This window comes from Gopherus flavomarginatus, chromosome 5, assembly GCF_025201925.1.
Source record: "Gopherus flavomarginatus isolate rGopFla2 chromosome 5, rGopFla2.mat.asm, whole genome shotgun sequence".
Classification (NCBI taxonomy): Eukaryota; Metazoa; Chordata; order Testudines; family Testudinidae; genus Gopherus; species Gopherus flavomarginatus.
In genome coordinates, this window is record NC_066621.1 from 5,832,363 (window position 1) to 5,858,059 (window position 25,697).

At 55.8% G+C, this 25,697-nt stretch overlaps 2 protein-coding genes and 1 pseudogene across 3 annotated transcripts in view; 2 read left to right on the forward strand and 1 right to left on the reverse strand.

Annotated features, from left to right (window-relative positions):
- The first annotated feature begins 771 nt into the window (after positions 1-771).
- On the forward strand, positions 772-13,866 carry LOC127051391 (glycine N-acyltransferase-like protein 3). Its single transcript, XM_050953655.1, has 5 exons — positions 772-843; positions 1,853-1,960; positions 2,307-2,433; positions 2,746-2,866; positions 13,383-13,866. The coding sequence occupies exons 1-5, from the start codon at positions 772-774 to the stop codon at positions 13,864-13,866; spliced, it is 912 nt and encodes a 303-aa protein (XP_050809612.1).
- Positions 13,867-15,233: 1,367 nt separating this feature from the next.
- Positions 15,234-25,697, reverse strand: part of MTCH2 (mitochondrial carrier 2) — a 60,135-nt gene continuing 49,671 nt past the window's right edge. For both annotated transcript variants that reach the window (XM_050956941.1, XM_050956938.1), the window contains one exon: positions 15,234-15,332. The gene's annotated coding sequence lies outside the window, so the exon portion shown is untranslated. The remainder of the gene's footprint in view (positions 15,333-25,697) is intronic.
- Positions 17,802-24,710, forward strand: LOC127051392 (glycine N-acyltransferase-like protein 3; annotated as a pseudogene).

Genomic DNA, 25,697 nt, shown 5'->3' on the forward strand with positions numbered 1-25,697 from the left:
AGTTTATTCCCTTGGTTAATGATGCTGGTCTCCAGTCAAGCTGTTACATGAGTCACAACCTGTCCCTTCCCTTCTCATGCTGCGCAGAGCAGTACAGGACACAGAGGGAAACTGAGGCACACATAGACCTCAGAAAGCTACTCCAGAAAGCTTCTACTTTGTCACACAGGCCCCCTGCCATGGGTTAGGGGTAGTAGCAGGAGGGCAGGCCCCTCCCTCAGGGTAGAGGTAGTGGGGAGCCCTCCCCCTGGGCCTCCTCCTCACTTGCCCCCTGCCTCCCAAAGTCCAAACCAGCAGCAATGCCTGCTGCTCACCCAGCGTAGCTGCCAGGAGCTGCCCATCCAATCAGAACACAAGCGGGCTCTGTGCCAGCCAATCTCAGTATGGGCAAGCTTTGCGTAAAGCTAATGAACATGTGGGCAGCTCCATGGCAGCCAATCACAGTGTAGGACAGCTGGGTGCCTGCCAGTCATGGCTCTGACCACCACCACCTCCCACTCCCCCGGTTCTGAATTTCCTCCTGGTCCTCGCCATGGCAGATGGGGAGGGGGCAATGCAGTGGCTGGATCCCATCCCAGTTTCAAACCCAAAGATTTTGGGGTGGCAAAAGGGGGCTGAGGCTGCATGAAAATTCCCCACTGCGCCCTGCTAATGTCAGCGAACAGACCCACCCTAAGGGTGGATGGATGTGAGACTGCTCTGAGCTGTGTAGTGGAAAGGGTAAGGTTGACTAGAGCCAGCGGTCAGCATGCTGACAGTGCCTAGTAGGACATGGATGGGGAAGATGCTGTGGCATCTATGGATAGCATTTTTGGGTTCAAACTTCACCGGGAGAGTCTCTGGGTAAAGTGAAGTGGTTCAATACAGTAGGATTTTTCTGTAATATTTTTACAACACTATGTGTGCCTCAGTTTCCCCCTATGTGTTGCTTGGCTACTCAGTTGCAGGCGTGAGGGAGAGGATTAAGTTTACTCTCAGGGCAGGCTAAGAGACACAGGGGTGGGTGTCACCTCCCTGTAAGGGTGGAATAAAGGGTCTTTAAGGAACTTGTTGAAATCAATCCGTGTCCCCCAAGGTGGCGAGAGAGACAAAGCAAACGCTGCCGACTCCTGGATTTCTCTGCCTCTCAGCCGGGAGGCTGAGCAGAGACTCCAGCTCGAGAGCACAGGACTGGATGGTGGGGGGTGCTGGACAAAGATGGAGGCTTTCACCTGGAACTGACCAAGGAGGTCAGACAGAGACAGAGACAGCCTGGAAAAGGGCTTTCACTCCAGCTTGGCTGGGCCCTGGCTGACGGCAATGGACCCTGCTTTACCCCCAGTTCTGTCTGCTGACCTAAGGCTGCTCCGTGACTCATAAACTGGCCTGGCTTGACAATGCTGCCGGGTGTCGCTGCAAACCCAGGCTGGGGTGTGGGAGCCCTCGAAGAGCAGCCAGGTCTCTCCATGGATCTGGCTCAGTGGGAGGCACCGGACAGACCTCACGGGATGGAGCAGGAGGGCTGGAGCCCAGAGGATCCATCTCAGAGGCCCTGGCCTGCCCCGCAGGAAGAGTGGGGCCCCCTGGGGGGCTGGCACTTTGAGGGGGGAGGGATAGCTCAGTGGCTTAAGCATTGGCCTGCTAAATCCAGGGTTGTGAGTTCAGTTCTTAAGAGGGCCATTTGGAGATTTAGTTGGGGATTGGTCCTGCTTTGAGCAGGGAGTTGGACTAGATGATCTCCTGAGGTCTCTTCCAACCCTGATAGTCTATGATTCTATGAGGGCTTCTCCAAGGGGCAGTGTAAAAGCTGGGGCCCAGCACCGATCCAGGGGAACCAGGACATCCTTGGACTCTGACCCCTGTGTCTTGGCAGGTCTACGGCACTGTGATGTATGTGAACCGCGGGAACGCGGCTGGCCTGGAGGTGCTGGTGGATTCATGGCCAGAGTTCAGAATGGTCCTCACCCGGCCACGCAGAGAAGTGCGGCCTTTGTTGTGCCCCTCTCATCCACCCCACTCCCCTCCCCCGTCTGACACCATAATTGCCCCTCCCCTCCCCAACTTCCTTTCCCTGCTTTGTGTTATCTCTACCTCTCCCCCTCCTGGCTGCCCCACCTCTCCACAGCCTGTCTCCCCTTCCTGCTGCCCAGACCCCCCCATCCCATTCTGCCCTAAGCCCCCTGGCTCCGTTCACAGGGGCCCTTCCCCCCTCCTCAATCTCTTACTTGGGGCTTGCTGTGCCCCACTCCCCTGATGCCATCCCTGAGGGTCATGGGGGAGTGAGGGGCAGAGGCTGTGCTCACCCCCAGGCATTGTCTCCCCTGCAGGTGGCGTGGGACCCAACTGATTTTTTCACCAACTTGCACACAGCCTTTTACCGGGACGAGGGCGCCTGCCGGGCCCTGCTGGGGAACAGCCGCACCATCAACTGGGACCAGGCCTTCCAGATACAGGGTGAGCCCCTCCAGCCCTGCTCCATCCAGCACCTGCCACACGGAGGGAGGACCACTGCCACCCCATGGGCCAATAGCCCCAAGGATCCTGCCTTGATCCCACAGACCAATAGCCCCAATGAGCTCAGCTGGGCCCCTTCTTCATCCAGACCCGGATCCTGAATGAGCCAAGCTTGGGAACCCCCAGTTGGGTCATGCCGGCTCACAGTGGCCTTTGGCCCTTCCCTGCTGCTTTCCCCCACCGGGCTGGGCCCCTCACGTCCATGGGCACCTTTCGGGGGCCCCCGCTGACAGCGCACGGCTGTCCCTGCAGGGCTGCAGGACGGGGTATACGAGACCATCAGGGACATCACCAGGGCCAGGGGGCTTGAGATGGAGACGTATTGGTACCGGCCACTGATGCACCCAGACCCGCCTGCCATGCCCCAGTACTGGTAGGTGCCCCCCAGATATGGGGTGTGTGAGAGCGAATGGGGCAATGTACACAACCAGCCTGTGCTAGATGTAGGGGGGAGCGGGGCTGAGGGAAGGGAAGGACCCCGGGTGCCAGGCCAGAGGTCTCCATTGTGCCCCAGATCTAGTGTCAGTGAGTTCCCCAGGCTAACGGTGCTGGCAGAGTGAGGCCATCACCATGGCCTCATACAGCCCCATGGCTGGGGCATATGCTGCCAAGGATTTCCCATCCTGCTCTGGGGCAGAGCTGAGTCAGCCCTAGAGCTTCACCGCGGGCAGGAGCAGCCCAGCCTGGCCAAGGAACCTCCTTGGTCCCAGGATGGGGAGAGCAGGGATGGCCAGCCTGTGACCCTTCGGTATTCTGGGATGGGCAGCCAGAGGTCCTTGACCCCTGAGCCGTCCCCTCTGAGGGGAGGGGGCTCCAAGCACAAAGCCCCCTGGTCCCCCCTTCCCTGTCAGCGGGTAAGTCCCCAGGCAGGGGGTTCACTGCCCACTTGTTGCCGGCACAGAGTGCCCGAGGGTGGCAACGGTTGGGTCCGTTGCCCGGTGTGCTTCGCAACCAATTAAACACACCAGGGTGGAGAAGTAACCAAACTTTATTTGAGCTCAAATAAGACGCCTGGAGCCACACAAGACTCAGATCAAGCGTGCCAAACAAACAGCTTACCTAACTATTTATACTGGAACCAAAACTGATACACATTATAACATGATCTGTCACTCACACTGTCCCCACCCAAGGCCAAGTCTGCCTAGTAACAGTTCAGTTTCTCGCCCAAAGGTTAAATCTACCCAGCAACTGAGGGAGTAGGAGTAGCCCCTCCCAACAAGGGCAACCTGAGGTCAAACATGGAGGAGTAAAACTCAAAATGGAGGAGCTGGTGCACTATGGCTCAGAAGAAGAGAACTTCATCGGCTCTCATGGCCTTCCATTCTCCCGAATTACCTGGGTTATACCAAGTGCGTCCCCAACAATCCCTCCTTTGAGAATACTCAAAAAGCTCCTGCTTGAGTCTTCTCATAATATCATGACAGCACTTGGTTTAAATCTGGGTCTGGGGAATGCTGAAGGTGGCCAGCCATCAGCATAGGTGTGACAGAGGTTGTAGAACAAACCTTTCCCATGATAACCTTACAACAGGTAAGTAACAGTAGAACAAGTAAACATAACACTACCCCTATTATTACAAGGCAGATTAATTCTGAACCTACCCCACCAAGGTTAGGTAACCAATTAAAGAGGGATTCAAAAAGGGAAGAAGCTTGTTCTTGAGCCTTCCACTGACTAAAAGCTTGTTCAGCAGATAGTATGTGCCTATTAATGTCCACAGAGTTATCTGGGACATAGGTACAACATTCATCCCCAATAAGGGCACAAACTCCACCTTGAGAGGCCAAGACATAGTCTAGAGCCTGTCGATTCTGCAGAGCCAAAAGTCTAAGTTGGTAGAGTTCAGAACTGAGGCTTTTCTCTATAGCTAAGGTTTCATTAGCAAACCGGGTTAAAAATACTGAAAGCCTACAGTAGAGTTGAGCCATTCCTCCTACCCCATAGGATGGAAGGAGGATCATACCTAACCTATCTCCTTCTCTAATTGGCTCTGGGGTAGCCCGCAGAGATTTGCGCTGTCTGAGACGAGCAGGTGGAGGTTGGTCTAAAACATGAAGGGGAGGAGCAAGGAATCCTTCATAGCAACTTCCATGCCAATGATGTGGTAACCACTTATAAGCAAATTTACCACAGATATAAAAGGATTGGCCATTAGCCACCATACCATTAAATCCCTGCTGAATCATAAGAGAACTATTAGCAGAGAAATATAGGAACCCTTCTCCAGTGTCCTGACCTGAAGCATTGAAGAGAGGGATAGGAACATTGGCCACAGTGGACACATAATACTGACAAGTATTATTACCAGCAAACCAAGTATGATTTGCTGTTACAGACTGCTGATAACAGAGGAGCCCTGATGGAACCATACGCAACCTGATAGGCTGTGGAAAATGTGAGGCATTGCCAAAAGGATGCCAAGAATCATTACTTAAGGCATACTGTTGTTCATGGGAGCAATTATTAAACAGATTGGGCAAACCGGGTTCTAATCCAGGAACATTATGTGTGTAACGAGACTCGTTTCCCCCAGAAGCAAACCACCATTGGCAATGATCAGACCAATTCTTAGGGATTGCCCTCCAGGGTAATCCTGCTGCATGGTAAGGGATTTGAGAGCATAGCCAGCAGTTGGATAGATTAAACTCTCGGGAAAAGGAAACCTTTAGAGCCTCATAGGTGTTGGTTGCTAAATCAGGAATGTTAGTACCCCAACCCGCATGCATTTGGGCCCTAATTAGAGGGACCATGACTAGGAGCATGAAAAATGCCCTACCAAGGGAAAATGGTACCACACCATACTGAGGGCTTGAACCCATAACGTTTCCCTGAGGTAAAGGGTAGGAAACAAAACACTATGAACTCAGAATTCAAAGTTACAATCAATAAAATTTGTACAATTTACCACCCTTCAGATAGGTACACTGTCCTTTTTCTGACCTTTGTGTCGTTTAAACAATAATCTAAGTCCAAAGTCAGTATTGTCCAAGTTACCAGCAGGCTGGACAGTCCACTGATCCAACGACGGGGAATTCTTCACTACCTTGAGCCGGGAATGGTGTATCCAATTCTTATGTCCCTCAACCTTAGCTGCCGTATGGGATGTCAGCAGGACTGTATGTGGTCCCTTCCACTGTTCCTGCAGGGGTTCGTCCTTCCAGGTGCGAACGAGGACCGAATCGCCAGGCTGCAGGGAGTGAACAGGCACGTCTAGCAGGATAGGTTGTGAATCCTTAGTGAACCTGTGAAGAGAGAAGATAACAGCAGACAACGAGCACATATACTGAGATAACATTTTATCCCCTATTACCCACTCTCCTGCCAGCACCGGTATTCCATTCATTGGCCATGGTCTCCCAAACAAAATCTCAAAGGGACTTAATCCTAGCCTACCCCGGGGAAGAGCACAAAGACGGAGCAAAGAGAGAGATAATGCCTCAGTCCACTTTAAGTTAGCTTCCTGGCAGATTTTTGAAAGATGTCTTTTGAGAGTTTGGTTTGTTCGTTCCACAACTCCAATGGCTTGGGGTCGCCATGGGGTGTGAAGTTTCCAGGAGATGCAGAGGGTGGTAGCCACATGCTGAACAACTTGTGAAACAAAGTGGGGTCCATTGTCTGATTCCATCCACAGAGGTAATCCAAAGCGAGGAATAACTTCCTTAACAAACTTGAGGGCTACCGTCTTGGCAGTACAGTTACGGCATGGAAATGCCTCTGGCCATCCCGAAAAACGGTCCACTAAGACAAGCAGGGACCGGAATCTTTGGGTGCGGGGCAGTTCAGTAAAATCTATTTGCCACACCAAGCCTGGACCTGGAGTAGGTGGCAAGGTGGCTGGCTGTTCTTGACGTCCAGATCTAGGGTTGTTTTTCTGGCACACCAGACAATCTGCTTGTATTTGGGATGCCAAAGGTCGAAGTCCATTGGCCAGGAAATACTTTTCTGCTAACTGGACTAGAGCCTCTCTTCCTGCATGAGTGGATTGGTGCAAGGTTTTTAACATCTGCCAGGGGAGGGCCTTTGGAAGGAGCGCCTTGTTATCAGTGGTGTAAAACCATCCATCCTTTTGCTTTAAGTCCAGATTATTAGCTAGTTTATGTTCTTCCTGCGTATACTGAGGGGTTGGGAGGTCTTCTACTGCTGGGATGAGGGCTTGCATGGAGACTTCCATAGTTTGCGGCGGCTCTAAGGTGGCAGCTCGTTTGGCTTCTCTATCTGCTCGAGCGTTTCCTTTGGCCACATCCTGGTCTTTCTTTTGATGAGCCTTGCAATGCATTACCGCCACCTCTGAGGGAAGTTGTACTGCAACCAAAAGTCGGAGAATTTGAGGGCCATATTTAACTTGGGAGCCCTGAGCTGTTAGCATCCCCCTCTGTTTCCACAATCCTGCATGTGCATGCAACACTCCAAAAGCATACTTGGAATCAGTGAAGATGTTAATTCGTTTTCCTTGTGACAGCTCGAGTGCACGAGTTAAAGCTATCAACTCTGCAAGTTGGGCTGATGTTCCAGTGGGCAATGAATTTGCCTCCACGGTATCATGAAGGGTTGCAACCGCATATCCTGCCCTCCTTTGTCCATTAACAACTGTGCTGCTTCCATCTGTATACCATTCACAGTCCGCATTCAGGATGGGCTGGTCTTTAAGGTCGGGATGGCTGGAATACTGGGCATCTATAGTTTCAAGACAATCATGTTCCTGTTCTTCTGTTCCAGGCAGGAGGGTGGCTGGGTTAAGAGAAGAGCAGGTCTGTATGGTGACTTCAGGATTTTCCAGGAGCTTGGCTTGGTATCGAGCTACCCTAGCCTGAGTAAGCCAGAGTCCTCCTTTGGTATCTAAAATGGCCTGCACCATATGAGGGGTATATACCTGCACCATTCCCCCTAAGGTTAACTTCTCAGCCTCTTCAAGCACTATGGCTGTTGCTGCTACTGCTCGTAGACATGCTGGCCATCCTTTTGCTACCTGGTCAAGCTGCTTAGAGAAATAAGCCACAGGACGCCTCCAGGTGCCAAATAGTTGAGTTAATACTCCTAAAGCCACTCCCTTTCTTTCATGTATATAAAGCTGAAAAGGCTTTAAGAGATCCGGTAGACCCAAGACCGGAGCCTCCATTAATTTTCTCTTTAAGACCTTGAATGCCTTGTCCTTCTCTGTAGACCAGTGAAATGGATCTTGCTCTGTGCCCTTAAGACCTTCATATAGTGGCTTAGTCCACAGTCCGAATTCTGGGATCCATATCCTACAAAAACCTGCCATACCAAGGAATGCTCTAAGCTGCTTGCGGTTAGTCGGTGGAGGAATCTGACAGATGGCTTCTTTTCTTTCATTTGAGAGCTGCCTTTCCCCTTGTCTTATATGGAAACCTAAGTATCGAACCTCTGGAAGTGCTATTTGAGCTTTACTTTGAGCTACCCGGTATCCTCGGAGTCCAACTAAATTTAGAAGGCTCACAGTAGCTTTAAGACACTGGGTTACTCCTATGGCAGCAACTAACAGATCATCGACATATTGCAGAAGGAGGACTTCTTCTTTGTTACTCCACTCCTTTAGATCATTAGCAAGGGCTTGGCCGAAAAGGGTGGGTGAATTTTTAAACCCTTGTGGCAAAACTGTCCAGCAAAGCTGCTTCCTTACTCTGTTACTACCCTCCCATTCAAACGAAAAGATTTCTTGGGAAGATGTGTCAACAGGAATGGTGAAAAAGGCATCTTTTAAATCAAGCACTGAGAAATGGATATATTGTGTCCCTATGGAAGCTAACAAGGTATAGGGGTTCGGAACAAGAGGGTGCAGTGTCCTAACACGCTCATTGACGGCTCTCAAATCTTGTACCAACCGGTATGTACCATTGGGCTTCTTTACTGGCAGAATGGGAGTGTTCCAGGTTGACTGGCATTCTCTAAGTATACCATACTTTAAGAACTTATCTATAATATCCTGTAGCCCCCTTTTTGCTTCCCTATTGATCAGGTACTGCCGAATTCGCACGGGGCTTTTTCCAGGTAGGAGTTGGACAGTAATAGAAGTCACATTGGTAGCCTTCCCCGGGATCCCCACTGCCCATACCCGTGGGTATACTTGATCTATCCATTGCTTCCACTCAGGGGCTTGCATAGCTGGAGGTTCAAGCTTAAGGGCCATCATCCAGGCATTCTCAGGAGGCAGGGTGAGAGTTATTTCATCTGGGGTGAAGTGCATGGTGGCTCCCAACCAGCAAAGCCTATCTCGTCCCAGTAAAGGGGTTGGACAATCAGGGAGGTAGACCAATCGATGAGAAATATTTCTATCTCCCAAGGCACATTCAGCAGGGGCATACACCGAGCACTTGGTTCCCTTCCCTGTGGCGCCTATTACAGTTAAGGAATTTTCAACAGGCAGCTTGAGGGGTTGGTTGACAGCTGTCCTTGCTGCTCCTGAATCTACCAAGAAGTCCATCTCCAGCTTTCCCACCCGCATTTTTACTCGGGGTTCCGGGGGTGGAATAGTCCATCTCCCCTGACACCCCTAGTCCTTATCCTCCATTCCCATCAAGGGGATGGGTCCCCTGGTGGGACACTCGCTCTTCCAGTGTCCCTCCTTGCGACATAAAGCACACTGGTTTTGGCCTAAGCGCCTCTCCTGTAGGCCTGGACACCCTCGCCTACGGCCCCTCATGCCTTGATCCCTTCTCCCTCCTTGTGGCCTTTCCTCAGTATTTGCCTGCACTGCTGCAACCATCAATTTGGCCTGCCTTTTCTCCTTCTCTTCATCCCTTAGAGTATATGCTCTATTCGCAATTTCCAAGATTTGAGCCATAGACATACCCATTAGGTCCTCCTTTTTCTGCAGCTTCTTTTTAATGTCAGGGGCTGCACGGCTGGTGAAAATGCCTTTTATTATTGCCTCGGTAGCCTGGTCATCAGGATTTGCACTAGTATTTTGCCTGATGGTATCCCGAATACGCTGTAGAAAGGCAACCGGGCTCTCTTTTGGTTCCTGTATTACCTCAGAAGGCTTGGCCCAATTGTTATGCCTAACTGCAGAATGTCTGAGACCATATAAGAGTAATTCCTTATAGACAGTTAAACGGGTATAATCCGGGGGGTTGTTATGGTTCCAATGAGGGTCTCCCCTAGGGACCGCTTCTTCAGGATTGGGGACATGTTGTGGATCCCTCTCATGCCAACGCTGTGCCTCCTCCCTAGCCTTTGACACCACCTGATTGCGTTCAACCTCCGATAACAAAGTTCTCAGTAGGATATTACAGTCATCCCAATCCGGCTTATGGCTAGCCAAACATCCTTCAAAGACCGAAATAAAACGACTGGGGTTTGTAGAAAACTCCCCAGCTTGCGCTTTAAACGCAGCCAAATCCACAGGGTTAAAGGGTACATGGGTGTAGACTTGCATGGTAGTGGCTCGTCGCCCCTCAGCTCCCTGACGGGCAATCACAGTCTCAGTAATAAGGGGATACAAGCCTGCAGCTTCAGTAACAGACATATTCCTATCACGCATCAACTCATAAGACGGTGCGGGTGCAGTAGCCGAAGGGGACACCGGTTCTGACATTACAGTTTTGAGAGGGGTTTCAGTAACCGCAGAAACCTCAGCCAGTGATCCAGTTGGATCCAAATCACAATCATGCAACAAATTACAAACACGCAATATATCCGACCTGCTTCTCAGTGACATAAACAGCTGTACATACATATGTTCCATCCATTTACCAGTTTTCTGACAGAATAAAAGCAACTGAAGGATCGTGTTATACTTAAGTGATCCTTCTGGTGGCCACCTTTCCTGATTCTCTAGCCGATATTGAGGCCAGTCAACTGTACAGTACCTTTTTAGTTGCTGTTTCCTCAGTGGATTTGACCCAAAAACCTTCCAATACTTTAGAATGCATTCTAGCGGCGTACACTGTACCTGCCGCCCCATACCATGCCCTTGACCCATTGTATGACGCTCTACCGTCCAATGGGAATTACAACGCCTGGGCGTCCCCAGCCTCGGGCAACCACTCCAGATAGCCTAAGACACCAAAAGATAAAAGAATCAGGAATAAACCAGACTGGTCTTACCTTGTCCAAGGGGGACCGGACCAAGACCGTTGTAGAACCCCGCGATCTGGAGGGACTGGTTCTCTACTGACGTCTACCTTTCATAGGGGAACCGATCTACCCTAACTCCCTCTTACTTCTCCACTGTATGATCGCGTTGCACCGTTGTGTCCTCCGAGGTCGTTCTGACGCGTCTCTGTCGAGGCCCCCGGTAAACTCACCGGTGCGCGCTGGGCATCGGCTGCGACCGCCGTCCGCCGTCCGCCAGAGGAGTCCGGGCAAGGCACAATTTTGCCTCGAGCCCCACGTTGGGCGCCAAAAACTGTTCCCGGCACAGAGTGCCCGAGGGTGGCAACGGTTGGGTCCGTTGCTCGGTGTGCTTCGCAACCAATAGAACACACCAGGGTGGAGAAGTAACCAAACTTTATTTGAGCTCAAACAAGACGCCTGGAGCCACACAAGACTCAGATCAAGCACACCAAACAAACAGCTTACCTAACTATTTATACTGGAACCAAAACTGATACACATTATAACATGATCTGTCACTCACACTGTCCCCACCCAAGGCCAAGTCTGCCTAGTAACAGTTCAGTTTCTCGCCCAAAGGTTAAATCTACCAGCAACAGAGGAGTAGGAGTAGCCCTTCCCAACAAGGGCAACCTGAGGTCAAACATGGAGGAGTAAAACTCAAAATGGAGGAGCTGGTGCACTATGGCTCAGAACAAGAGAACTTCATCTGCTCTCATGGCCTTCCATTCTCCCGAATTACCTGGGTTATACCAAGTGCATCCCCAACACACTGAGCCCTGGTGCTTTCATGTCAGGGAGCTGAGCATAGCCAAGGCCCATGGGCAGCGATGACTCTGCTGGGGCTGGACTGGGCCTTGTCAGACAGCCCCTGTGCTGAGGCCGTGAGAGTGTGTTGAGAGTGTGTTGATCCCCTCCCCCCCCCCGGAGGTCACCTTCCCCCCAAGTGCCGCCTTCTGGCTCGATCTCCTCCCCACAGGGTTCCGCCTTCCCCCATGTGCCGAGGCCTGGCTTGATCCCCTCCCCTCAAGAGGGGTCGCCTTCCCCCCATGTGCTGCCTTCTGGCTCGATCCCCTCCCCCCAGGGCTCCCCCTTCTCCCCCACCCCGGGTATATCGCCCCTCAGCCTCACGCCCCTTCTCTCTGTGCCTGATCAGTCCCCCTCCAGCCTCCCTCCCCTCTATGGGGGGCACTGGGGGGGAGCGTTATAGGGGCTAGAGCCACCCCAGAATTTGCCATAGCCTCCCCTCCCAGTGCAAAGGCTAGGAGCAGGGGTGGCAGCAGCAGGGGTGGCAATGCCATACCATGCCCCTCGGTAGCTTTCGGCTGCTGCTGACGGCAGCACTGCCTTCAGAGCTGGGTGGCACACCCCTCTCCCACAGGATACATCCCATGCCCCCCACCCCAGTTTGAGATTCAGCAATCCCCCGCTTCTCCTCCAATTTTCTGTCCAGCCCATCTCAGCCCCACAACTGGGAAGAGGATGGTGCCGCCGGACCCTGCTCCTCTCCTATGCCATGTCATATTGCTCAATTTTTGCTCCCCGGGCTCATTCCCTTGTACGAGATTGACACCCGAGCCCCTGGCTCACTGCATCCCACCCCCCCTAAACTGGGTCAATCTCCCCCTGTGCTCACACCTCCCATGTTTGATACTAAACTGCTCGAGATAGTTAAGACCAAAGCAGACTGTGAAGAACTTCAAAAAGATCTCACAAAACGAAGTGATTGGGCAACAAAATGGCAAATGAAATTTAATGTGGATAAACTTAAAGTAATGCACATTGGAAGAAATAACCCCAACTATACATACAATATGATGGGGGCTAATTTAGCTACAATGAGTCAGGAAAAAGATCTTGGCGTCATCATGGACAGTTCTCTGAAGATGTCCACACAGTGTGCAGAGGCGGTCAAAAAAGCAAACAGGATGTTAGGAATCATTAAAAAGGGGATAGAGAATAAGACTGAGACTATATTATTGCCCTTATATAAATCCATGGTACGCCATGTCTCGAATACTGCGTACAGATGTGGTCTCTTCACCTCAAAAAAGATATACTGGCACTAGAAAAGGTTCAGAAAAGGGCAACTAAAATGATTAGGGGTTTGGAACAGGTCCCATATGAGGAAAGATTAAGGCGGCTAGGCCTCTTCAGCTTGGAAAAGAGGAGACTAAGGGGGGATATGATAGAGGCCTATAAAATCATGAGTGGTGTTGAGAAAGTGGATAAGGAAAAGTTATGTACTTGTTCCCATAATACAAGAACTAGGGGTCACCAAATGAAATTAACGGCCAGCAGGTTTAAAACAAATAAAAGGAAGTTCTTCTTCACACAGCGCACAGTCAACTTGTGGAACTCCTTGCCTAAGGAGGTTGTGAAGGCTGGGACTATAACAGTGTTTAAAAGAAAACTGGATAAATTCATGGTGGTGAAGTCCATAAATGGCTATTAGCCAGGATGGGTAAGGAATGGTGTCCCTAGCCTCTGTTTGTCAGAGCATGGAGATGGATGGCAGGAGAGAGATCACTTGATCATTGCCTGTTAGGTTCACTCCCTCTGGGGCACCTGACATTGGCCACTGTCGGTAGACAGATACTGGGCTAGATGGACTTTTGGTCTGACCCGGTACAGCCATTCTTATGTTCTTATGTTTGGTCAGTCCCCGCTCCCCTCCCCTAGACTTACCCCTTCCCCTGCCCATGCTGATTCTATTCCCCCCCCACGCTGACCCCCTCCTCTTCCCAGGTCTATCCTCTGTCTGCTCACCCCACCCCATCCTGTGTCTCTCATCCCCCTGCCCTGTGTTGCAGGCCAGAAAAGGGGCTCAGGCTGGCCCCCGTGTCCCCCGCCCACGCTACGCTACTCAATGACACCTGGATATTTGATGGGACCAGCTTGAGCCTGCGCTACCTGAACCTCCTGATCCGCCACTTCCCCAGTGCCTGCCTGCTGGACCCTGAGGGAACCCCCATTTCCTGGTCCCTCATTGACCAACTGGGTGCCCTGACACACGGTTACACCCTCCCAGAGCATCGTGGCCAGCACCACATGAGGGCCATAGTGGGGACGCTGGCAGCACAGCTGCATGCCAGCGGCTTCCCTGTTTACACCCGGGTGCTGCCCCACAATGAGCCTTCACTGCACAGCCTGCAACGCCTCGGCTTCCACATCCTGCCTGGGGTGTTCTACGCGCTGATGGTAAGGCCTGGGTTCGCCCAGTCCCAGCCAGCCAGTGCCCTGGACTCAGCCCAGGACCCTGCACCCAGCTCTGGGGAAATGCCACGCGCCCAATAGCACATAGCGTGGTGGGTGGGGAGAGGCAGAGAGGGGGACACGGCCTAGAGTCCTGCACCCAGCTCTGGGGGACAGCTACGCTCTGCCAGCACATAGCCCTGGAGGAGGGGAGGAGATGGGAACACAGTCCAGCCATGCCCAGGGACCTACTGCTCTGCTACCCCATGAAGGGGACACACTGACCAGGCACCAGGGGAGCTCAGCTGTCAGTCCTTGGGAAGCCGAGACCTGGTGGAGGAGACTCTCTCATGCTCCATTATCCCCTGGAGCAGGGCAGAGGATCAGTAGGGGACGCTCTCCCTTGGCAGTCAGGGCTCAGCAGGGGGCGCTCTCTGCTCACAGTGCTGCCCCCGTGCCCTGTGCTGCGGGCTCAGCAGGGGGTCTCTTGCATGTCTGCCCACTGGGTGCCAAAGGGATAAAAAGCTGCTCCTAGGGCAGAGCAGGGACGGGGGCGGGGGTGGGTGGGGGAGTGTCCCATGGCTGGGGGCAGGACCTGGGCGTTCAGGATCAAAACCAGATCAACGGAGGCTCCACAAAGAGGCAGAGTTGGGTTTTGGAGGGACTCAGGAGCTCCCAGCTGGGACTGAAAGAGATGGAGACAGGATCCAGTTTTGGCTCTTCAGCAGCTCGGCTGGGTGGGGTCCTGGCCTGTGTCTTCACCTTCACTTCTCTCTGCAGCCCCAGGGACCCCCCAGGGCGAGTTCCCAGGGACAATAAACAGTGTGCTGTGTGGAAAAGGCTTTGGGATGTCATTACAAACACTGGCTGGGGGACACTGGTCCCCACAGAGCAGCCAGGTCTCTCCAGGAGTCTGGCTCAGTGCGACGTGCCGGGCAGAGCTCGTGGGGTGAAGCAGGAGGGCCGGAGCCATGTGCTTGGTCCTGGAGGAAGAGAGAGTCCCCTTGGGGGGCTGGCACGTCACAGGGTTCCTCCAAGGGCTGGTTTAAAAGCTGGGGCGTAGCACTGATCCTTGGGATCCACAACAGGGAGCAGCGCTGTGGGTCCCAGGCTAGGGCACCAGGCCAGTGTGGGGTGTCACAGCCAGAACCGGCAGCAGAGAAGGGTAGGCACATCTGCTGGCAGACGTGGGGTAGAGGCAGCCCTGGCCCCAGCCAGGGAGCAGCCCCACCAGGGCACAGTGCATCATCCCGTCTGTCCCCTCCCTTCCCAGCCAGGGAGCTGGCCCCCCAGAGCAGTGCCCCGAACCCCAGCCGGCCTGCGTTGCCCCAGGACTTTGACTCTCAGACCTGCACACAGTCTCCATTTCCCAAGATTGAATCATTATTTAAAAAACTGTATAGAAATCACCACTCTCCCATCATTCAGTGCGTCTGGGCCAGCCTCTGGCCCGGCCCTGGGCCCCTCGCCCAGCTCCGGCCTCAGCAGAACCGCTTCTCCTCCCACACGTACAGCTTCCCCGCAGGCACCTTCCGGAAAAACAGGCTGTTGCCTCGGCTCATGTTCCCCTGCACGGAGGGGAGAGGAGAAGGCTGTTAGGCTGCCCTGCCCTGCCCTGGGCAGCTTCCCTCTGCCTGTCACCCAGGCCCCAGTCTGCCAAGTCCCCCCACCAGCCCTCCTACCCACACAGCAGGCTCAGCGCTTCCAGGGGTGCAAGTAACTTTCGGGATTTACCAGTACTGCAGGAGTCCTGAGTGGGGCGTGGCCTCATCCAGAAGAGGCGTGGCCTCTTAAGGTTTAAAGGTCCTGGGGCACCAGCTGTGGCTGGGAGACCCATGGCCTTTAAAGCAACCGGGGGCTCTCAGCTGAAGAGGTGGCTGGGAGCCCCCCGGGGGGGGGACCCCGAGTTTTGCTGCTAGGGCCGGGATTTAAAGGGCTCTGGGCTGCCCGCAGCCGCGGGAAGCTTTGAGCCCTTTGAATCCCAGCCGTGGCTGGGATTCAAACAGCCCTGGGCTGCCCGGAAGCCAGTGCGGTCTGGCATGGCGTATTGGCTCTTGCCGGTATGCCGTACTGGACCAGATCAGCTTACTTTCGCCTCTGAGCACTTCCCAGCCCTTTTATAAGCCACCCTGAGATGAGTGCCAGGCACGGCTGCCCCACACAGGGCGTCGCAGCACTATGGTGCCAGGGCGAGGTCGGGACGTACCTCCTTGACATACCTCCTCGAGCAGCTGGCTCCAGCAGCCTAACTGGGGGGAGTAGTTGGGTGCGTAGGGGGGGAGGCCACCAGTCTGCAGGGGGGGCCTGCAAGCCAGCCTCTTAACAGCGCCCTCCCTGGCCTTCCCGGGGCCACTTCCTGTCTGAGCCCTTCTGGGCTACGTAGTGTTAACGGGGCCTGAGCCACACAGCTCAGTCAGGTCCCAGGATCCCCAGCTGCCCCCTGTCCATTCCCACGTGGCCAGAGCTTCCTGCTCCTGCCCCCAGCCCTACAGCGGGGCAGACGAGCACCAGGAGAGCAGCCTTTCTCCTGGGGACAGAGCTGATGCTGCCTAGTGAGATGGCCAAGAGGCTGCCAAGCATCTGGGGAAGAGGGGAGCCCCAGGAGCCTGTGCGAGGGGCAGGAGGCGAGCTGCGAGCAGAGCCAGGACTAGCTCCATGTCAGGCTGGGAGGTGGGGACAAATGGGGCCAGAGCCCAGGATCGCGGCTCTGCCAGCTGCAGCAGGGAGGGGATGATCTGTCCCCCATCCCACTCTGTCATCCACTCGCTAGGCCCAGAGGTGTTCCACCGGTGGTCAATGCGGGTGAGGGGTGATTTGTTCCCAGCACCAGCCCCAGGAGGGCTGCAACTACCCTGGGGGACAGTGCCTCTCCCTGGTGCGGCTCCTTTCCCTTCCCAGACCCGTGAATGCACCAATACCCCAGTCTGACCGTGGCCACATGGGGGCTTTTCCCCTATTTTCACATAGGGGAAACGGAGGCACATACAGGGGTCATAAAATACTACAAAAATTCACACTTTGTCACAGGGACCAATCCCCTGGTTTTGTTGGTTCCCCCCCCCCCCCCCCGGCTGATCTGACCCAAAGTTGCTCCATTCACCATGGCACTGTCTTCCTGAAGGGTGGGGCTTTCAAATGTGATGAGAAGGCCCAAGCTGAATCCTGGTAAGTTATAGGAAATGCATTTCCTGCTGTGAGGCGCTCACAGTCAGGGTCATTGGGACCCCGTTGTGGTGGGTGTGGCACAGACACACAGTGACTAAGACCAGGCCAGCATAGCAGGGGGCTGCAGGTCGGGATTGAGGGGCACCGGTGAAGAAGGGGGTCAGGCAGCCCCTGCTCTCACTCTGCCCCCGGTCCTGGTGCATTCTGGGTGCATTTGCATTTCTCTGGAGGCCCCATCACCTCTGCCCAGACCAAAATCCCAATCAACTGTGCTGTGTGGCTGCAGGGATGTCACCGCCTCTGGGTTCCAGAACTGGCAGACTGTTAATGGTTCATTCACTCGGGGATAAGAGGCTGGAGCAGCCCCTGAAAGAGGGAGAGGCAGGAACCTCTCAGCTTCACAAACACCCAGGAACTGCTCCTTACCCTGGCACGGAGTCACCACAGGTGAGTGGGACCATAGACCTGTACAAGGCAACCCTGGCATCACATGGCCTTAGAGCAGCCTTCTTATTGTGGGGTATCTGGGGAGCACAGGGGCTGCACACAGACGGGTGAGTTCTGGTAGGGTCTCTGGTGAGCACAGGGGCCGCACACAAATTGGTGAGTTATTGTAGGGTTTCTGGGGAGCATAGGGACTGCGCACATACTGGTCAGTTATTGTAGGGTCTCTGGGGAGCACCGAGGCTGTGCACAGACTGGTGAGCTGTTGTGGGGTCTACACAGTGTTTGTTATTTGGGCAGGGCTGGGAGCTGGCAGCTGGTCTCTGGGGTTGGGAGGACACAGTCACAGGGAACTGATGGGTTTCCTGCCCCACAGGTGTCCCTCGCACTGTCCTGCTGGAAGCTGTGAAGGCCCATCCCAGCCAGCGATGCTGATCCTGAGCTGTCCCTCCAAGCTGCGGCTGCTGGAGGGGATGCTACGGTGGGGCCTGCCTGACATGCTGCCGGTGACCAGGACTCTCTGGTCTCCGCAGGGCCAAACTCTCCCACCCTCAGGCTGGGCAGAGAGCAGGGGAATGTCCCTTGGAGTCCCCTGGGAGATGGGGCACATATTGGGCTGGGGTGCAATCCCCTGGGTTGGGAGTACATGGGGGGCTGGCCCCTCCACCTGGATGGGCGTAGCAGTTTGGGGGCAAGACCCTTTCTGCAGGTCGGGGGGCAGCAGTTCAGGGGCCAGGTAGGCTCTCATAGTTCCACAGGGGATGTGCTGTACCCCAGCTTGTCACCAGGCCCCTGGGAGCGACCCCTGTAGTGGGCCGGGGCCCGAGGCTGCATACAGCTCACAGGGGCAGGCCTGTGACCTCCACCACTGGGCCTTTGACGCCAGCCCTCCCATCTCTCTCTGTGGCTCCCTGCAGCGAATGCAACCAAGCCAGACGTCCATGGGAGTCTTGGATCGGGCCCCTGCGGGGTGTGTTGGCAGAGACCCCGGCAGCCTTTGCAAAACACAGGAGCGGTTCATTAGTCACCTGGCTACAGACTCCTCAGGTTACCACAGGGAATCAAAGGTTAAGCCAGCCTGGCCAAGCCTGGCCAATGAGCCAGCCAAGAAGTCACAGGCCCCATGGCTGGCTCTGGCTCTGTCCGTTGTTCTTTGGCCAAGGTGAGAGCTGCTGAGACCCCTCAAAAGCCGGCTTTTAGCCCCGTATTCTGACCCCTCGCAGCCACTGTTCTTCAGCTGGGGGCCTCTCAGCTGCAGAGCTGTGAGGGGGGAATCTCACTCGCTCGGTGTGATCGTCCACCCCAGCCGTTGGTGTTTCCATGGTCTCTCCAGACCCTATTTGCGCGTGTGTAGACTTTATTCCCTTGGTCAATGAGGCTGGTCAACAGCTGGGCTGTTAATTGAGTCACAACCTGTCCCTTCCCTTCACATGCTGCGCAGAGCAGTACAGGTCATAGAGGGAAACTGAGGCACACAGGACTCAGAAAGAAACTACAGAAAGCTTCTACTTCTTCACACACGCCCCCCACACTGGGTTAGGGGTAGTAGCAGGAGAGCAGGCCCCTCCCCCAGGTTAGAGGTAGCTGGGAGGCCTCCCCCTAGGCCTCCTCCTCATTCGCCCCCTGCCTCCCAAAGTCCAAACCCAGCAGCAATGCCTGCTGCTCACCCAGCGTAGCCGCCAGGAGCTGCCCATCCAATCAGAACACAAGTGGGCTCTGTGCCAGCCAATCTCAGTATGGGCAGGCTTTGCATAAAAATAATGAACATGTGGGCGGCTCCATGACAGCCATTCACAGTGTGGGACAGCTGGATGCCAGCCAATCATGGCTCTGACCACCACCACCTCCCACCTCCCAGTTCTGAATTTCCTCCTGGTCCTCACCAGGGATGGCTCCAACAACCCCACCCACCCCAGCTAAACTCTTGACAAAATGGGCATTTATATGAACCCGATGTGTGCCTCAGTTTCCCCTGGCTAACCAGTGGTGGAAGCAGATTAAGTTTGTTCACAGTGGTAAGCAACACAGGCAGTTTGCTTTCAGTTAGTGCTGGCGGTGGGACACTGAATGTGCCAGTAGCAAAGCACAGTCCATCAAAGGAAACAGCAAGAAATGGTGTATAACCATCACCCTAAGAAGCACGTCACAAACCTGTGCAAAGAGAAAGGGAAAAGTTCAAAAGGACGCAGCTGATTGCAGGATGGAGAAGGGTGATGGGACTCAACATCAGGTTCCAGACCCAGGCAGGGTTTCATGAGGGTCCGAGAGTGACAAGAAGCAGCAGCAGGGTGTCCTCACGACCTGGTTCCCTTCCAATGGATTTGAAGTGGTAGGAGTTAGTGTGGGAAGCAAAGGCACTAGCAGACCATAAGAGGGAACCAGCTGTCTCTGGGAAGTAGCAAAAACCTGAAGAAATGCAGCAAAAGCTTGATCTGGAGATATGGAGGCGAGAGAACCCATCAAGGGGTAAGTGGGCAAAGGCCCCAGGGATGCTGGATTCCGCAGGGAGCTGGATAGCAAATTGTCTGTTTAAGGAGGAGGAGGGGCCGTAGACACCAACCTCACTGCCTTTGAGAAGGGTTGTGATTTGAACATGGCTGACTCTGCAGACCAGATCTGCTGTCTCACTCCCATACTCGGTCCCCCAAAGCCATAGAGCCGTACAGCCAGAGGGACGGCGTTAATATTTGGGGCTGGGAACTGTTCAAAAAGGCTCCACTGCTTATGTTTGACCTGACACCTGAGGCTTATATAAAAGGGTTTTGGGGTGTGCAAGAGATCCAGGCTCTGACCTAAATGGAAGCCACCTGCCTTCTGGGAGAAGCCCTCCCGCCATCTCCAATCCCAGTGCAGACACAGGAGTCGGCAGGGCCGGTAGTCATGGTTCTCCTGGACATCGGCTCTGACCTGAGACTTTCTGTATCACTTTCAGACAAAATCCAGTCCCCGATCCTGCCCCAGCCAAGGGTTTGAACCCCAAGAGTCAGAGGCTCAGACTGGAGGTGACAGTGAAAAGGCAAATAGCTCGGCCGGCAGGGAGCAGGGTTCCCCGCATGCCTGTAACACTAAGGAAAGGCTGTTAAGCTCAGGACACCTGTCTGTCTGGAAGTAGACCCCTGTATTTGAGTGGGGCTGAGGAACATCCCCCACAATCTCCGCACGGGACATGTGAGTCACACGGGCTCTGCAGAACTTCCCTGAGACTGTGGCCAAGGGAGCCAGCTCAAAGCCTGCTAACCCAGGGGAAACAGAGTCAGAGCTGAACCTGGTGGAGCTGAGATCCCAGCTGAGCATGGGCAGACACGGGCAGGGCATGGCCAAGGTTAAGACCTGGAATCGCAGCCTGCCAGCAGAGGGGTCCTGGCCTGGGGTGAGGGCAACAGATTAACCCCAGGAGGGGAAATGGATTCCTGGCATACACACAGCCCTAGGGTTGGGACACAACCAGCGTAAGGAAGCCCCCTGCATCACCAGACCCTGGGACACCACTGCCCCAGAGACATGACTGGGCTAAGACCAGCCTTGTGGGGGACACACCTACACTGATCCCCCAAATGCTCAAGGGGTCACTTCCTACCCCAGCTGAGGGGTCAGGACACCCCAGGGAAATTTCAGAGGCAGGTATAAATATACAAGCAAGAATCAGGTTAGAGATAACGAGGTTTTTATAGGGCTGGGTGTCACCTCCCTCTGAGGGAGGAATGAAGGGGCCTTAAGGAACTTGTTGAAATCAACTCAGATCTCCGAGGGGGCCAGAGAGACAAGGCAAGCGCTGCCGACTCCTGGATTTTCCTGCCTCTCAGCCGGGAGGCTGAGCAGAGACTCCATCTCGAGAGCACAGGACTGGGAGGTGGGGGATGCTGGACAAAGATGGAGGCTTTCACCTGGAACTGACCAAGGAGGTCAGACAGAGATAGAGACAGCCTGGAAAGGGGCTTTCACTCCAGCTTGGCTGGGCCCTGGCTGACGGCAATGGACCCTGCTTTACCCCCAGTTCTCTCTGCTGACCTAAGGCTGCTCCGTGACTCATAAACTGGCCTGGCTTGACAATGCTGCCGGGTGTTGCTGCAAACCCAGGCTGGGGTGTGGGAGCCCGCGAAGAGCAGCCAGGTCTCTCCATGGATCTGGCTCAGTGGGAGGCACCGGGCAGACCTCGCAGGGTGGAGCAGGAGGGCTGGAGCCCAGAGGCTCCATCTCAGAGGCCCTGGCCTGCCCTGCAGGAAGAGTGGGGCCCCCTGGGGGGTTGGTACTTTGAGGCCTCCTCCAAGGGGCAGCGTAAAAGCTGGGGCCCAGCACGGATCCTGGGGATCCAGGACATCTCCGGACTCTGACTCCTGTGTCTTGGCAGGTCTACGGCACTGTGATGCATGTGAACCGCGGGAACCCGGCTGGCCAGGAGGTGCTGGTGGATTCATGGCCAGAGTTCAAAATGGTCCTCACCCGGCCACGCAGAGAAGTGCGGACTTTGCTGGGGCCCTCCCATCCGCCTTGCTCCCCTCCCCGGTCTGACACCATCACTGACCCGCTCCCCTCCCCCGCCTGACACCATCACTGTCTCACTCCCCTCCCCGACTTCCTTGCCCCTTTCCCTGCTTGGTGTTATCTCTACCCCTCCCCCTCGTGGCTGCCCCACCTCCCCACAGCCTGTCTCCCCTTCCTGCTACCCAGACCCCCGGTCCCATTCTGTCCTGTGCCCCCTGGCTCTGTTCACAGAGGGCCCCTTCCCCCCTCCTCAATCTCTTACTTGGGGCTGGAGGCAGAGGCTGCGCTCACCCCCAGGCAGTGTCCCCCCTGCAGGTGGCGCAGGACCCAAGTGATTATTTCACCAACTTGTACACGGCCTTCTACCGGGACGAGGGTGCCTGCCGGGCCCTGCTGGGGAACAGCCGCGCTGTGAACTGGGACCAGGCCTTCCAGATACTGGGTGAGCCCCTCCAGCCCTGTTCCGTCCAGCACCTGCCATATGGGGGGCAGGACCGCTCCCCTACCCCACAGGCCAATAGCCCTGAGGAGCTGGCCCAGGCCCCTCTCCCCACATGGGCCACAGCCCTAAGGGGTCCACCTGAGTCCCTGCCCATCCCCCACAGGCCAATAGCCCCAAGAAGCTCTCCTGGGCCCCTTCTCCCTCCAGACCCGGATCCTGAATGCGTCAAGCTTGGGAACCCCCAGTTGAGTCATGCCAGCTCACAGTGGCCCTTGGCCTCTCCCTGCTGCTCTCCCCCACTGGGCTGGGCCCCCCATGTCCATGGGCACCTTTTGGGGGCTCCTGCTGACAGCGCACGGCTGTCCCTACAGGGCTGCAGGACAGGGTATATGAGACCATCAGAGAAACCGCCAGGGCCAGAGGGCTTGATATGGAGATGTATCCGCACCGGCCACTGCTGCACCCAGACCCCCCTGCCATGCCCCAGTACCGGTAGGTGCCCCCCAGATATGGGATGTGTTGAGAGAATGGGGAAATGCACACAACCAGCCTGTGCTAGATGGAGGGGGGAACGGGGCTGGGGGAAGGGAAGGACCCCGGGGTGCCAGGCCAGAGGTCTCCATTGTGCCCCAGATCTGGTGTCACTGAGTTCCCCAGGCTAACGGTGCTGACAGAGTGAGGCCATCACCACAGCCCCACACAGCCCCATGGCTTGGGCATATGCTGCCAAGAATTTCCTTTCCTGCTCCAGGGCAGGGCTGAGTCAGCCCTAGAGCTTCGCTGGGGGCAGGAGCAGCCCAGCCTGATCAAAGAACCTCCTTGGCCCCAGGATGGGGAGAGCAGGGGGAGGGGCAGCCTGTATCCCTTCAGTATCCTGGTATGGGCAGCCAGGGGTCCTTGACCCCAGATCCGTCCCCTCTGAGGGGAGGGGGCTCCAAGCACAGAGCCCCTTGGTCCCCGGGCAGGGGGTTCGCTGCCCACTGAGCCCTGGTGCCTTCATGTCAGGGAGCTGAGCTTAGCCAAGGCCCATGGGCAGCGACGACTCTGCTGGGGCTGAACTAGGTCCTGTCAGACAGCCCCTGTGCTGAGGCTGTGGGAGTGTGTTGATCCCTTCCCCCCCAGGGGGTCACCTTCCCCCCATGTGCCACCTCCTGGCTCGATTCCCTCCCCCCAGGGATCCCCCTTCTCCCCCATGCCGTATCTCTCGCCCCTCAGCCTCACCCCCCTTCTCCCTGTGCCAGGTCAGTCCCCCTCCAGCCTCCCTCCCCTCCATGAGGGTACTGGAGGGAATGTTATGGGGGCTAGAGCCACCCAGGATTTGCCATAGCCTCCCCTCCCAGTGCAAAGGCCAAATGTTACGCAGCAGCAGGGGTGGCAATGCCATACCATGCCCTCCGTAGCTCTCGGCTGCTGCTGGCGGCGGTGCTGCCTTCAAAGCTGGGTGGCACACCCCTCCCCCACAGGATACTCTCCATGCCCCCTGCACCCCAGTTTGGGATTCAGCAAACCCTCCCCCCCAAATTTGCTATCCAGCTCATCTCAGCCCCACAACCAGGAATAGGATGGTGCCCCTGGACCCTGCTCCCCTCCTATGCCATGTCAAATCAGCTCAATTTCTGCTCCCCGGGCTCAGTCACTTGTGCCAGGTCGAGCCCCCAGCTCACTGCACTCTGCCTCACAAAGCTGGGTCAATCTCCTGCTGTGCTCTCACCTCCCATGTTGGGTCGCTCCCCGCTCCCCTCCCCTAGACATACCCCTTCCCCTGCCCATGCTGTTTCTATTTCCCCCCCACATCCTTCCACACTCACCCCCTTGCCAGGTCAATCTCCACTGTTCCTACCCCCTCCCACATGTCTCTTGTCCCCCCTGTCCTGTCTTGCAGGCCTGAGAAGGGGCTCAGGCTGGCCCCCGTGTCCCCCACCCACGCCATGCTGCTCAGAGACACCTGGAAGTTTGGGGAGAACAGCTGGAGCCTGCGCTACCTGAACCTCTTGATCTGCCCTTCCCCAGTGCCTGCCTGCTGGACCCTGAGGGGACCTCCATCTCCTGGTCCCTCACCGCCCCACTGGCTTTCCTGACACACGGTTACACCCTCCCAGAGCATCGTGGCCAGCACCACACAAAGGCTGTAGTGGGGATGCTGGCAGCACAGTTGCATGCCCGCGGCTTCCCTGTTTACACCGGGGTGCTGCCCCACAACGAGCCTTCGCTGCACACCCTGCAACGCCTTGGCTTCCACATCCTGCTTGGGGTGTTCTACCAGTTGGTGGTGAGGCCTGGGTTTGCCCAGTCCCAGCCAGCCAATGCCCTGGACTCAGCCCAGGACCCTGCGCCCAGCTCTGGGGAAATGGCACGCGCCCAAAAGCACGTAGCATGGGGGGAGGGGAGAGGCAGAGAAGGGGACACGGCCTAGAGCCATGCACCCAGCTCTGGGGGACAGCTACGCTCTGCCAGCACATAGCCCTGGAGGAGGGGAGGAGACAGGGACATGGACCAGCCATGCCCAGGGACCTGCCACCCCCGAGAAGGGGACACATTGACCGGGGGAGCTCAGTTGTCAGCCCTTGGGAAGCCGAGACCTGGTGGAGGAGACTCTCTCATACTCCATTATCCCCTGGAGCAGGGCAGACGCTCAGTAGGGAGCGCTCTCCCCTGGCAGTCAGGGCTCAGCAGGAGGCGCTCTCCGCTCACTGTGCTGCCCCCGTGCCCTGTGCTGTGGGCTCAGCAGGGGACGCTCTCCTGCTCCCGCTCCCTTCCCCACTGTACAGCCCTACTGGGCCCGAACACAGGGAGGAGCATCCGCTCTTCCCCCAGAATGGACGTCCTTTGCCCTGGGCAGGCGACGTGTGACTGACCTGCCTCCTGCTAGCCCCAGTGCACAGGCTTCTCCTCCCCATGTAGCTGGTCCCAGCTGCAGCCCCAGTGAGCCGTGGGATTGGGGGGACGGGACCCCCCCCACACATCAGACGTGCAGGTGCCTGCAGGACGCTGTGGCTTCCCCAGGACCCCGCCTGGGTGGACTCATTGTGGAAAGCACACGGAGGGGCATATGCTGAATGCTCCTAGGTCAGAAACAGGAAGGTGAAGCCATGTGAGCTTCTTGCCCTGGAGACAGTCTGCTCAAAGGGAGAGGAGGCTCCCCAAAGTCTTGACTGGCTTTGTGGGGAGCAGTTCCAGAGCATCGCCCGGGGACTCCGTGCCATGAGAGAGAGAGGGAAATGCATTGAACAAGGAGACCGCGCGCCCTGCCACAGCCCAGACCTCCATCCCCAGACACAGGGGGCTGCCTCTGCCCCGATTTTCCACACCAAGCCTGCACGCTGGGCTCCACTAGGGCCTGAAACCCAAACTGCCTCCAAGTGGCTCGTGGCCACTGCTAGGACAGGTGCCCCGGCTGGGA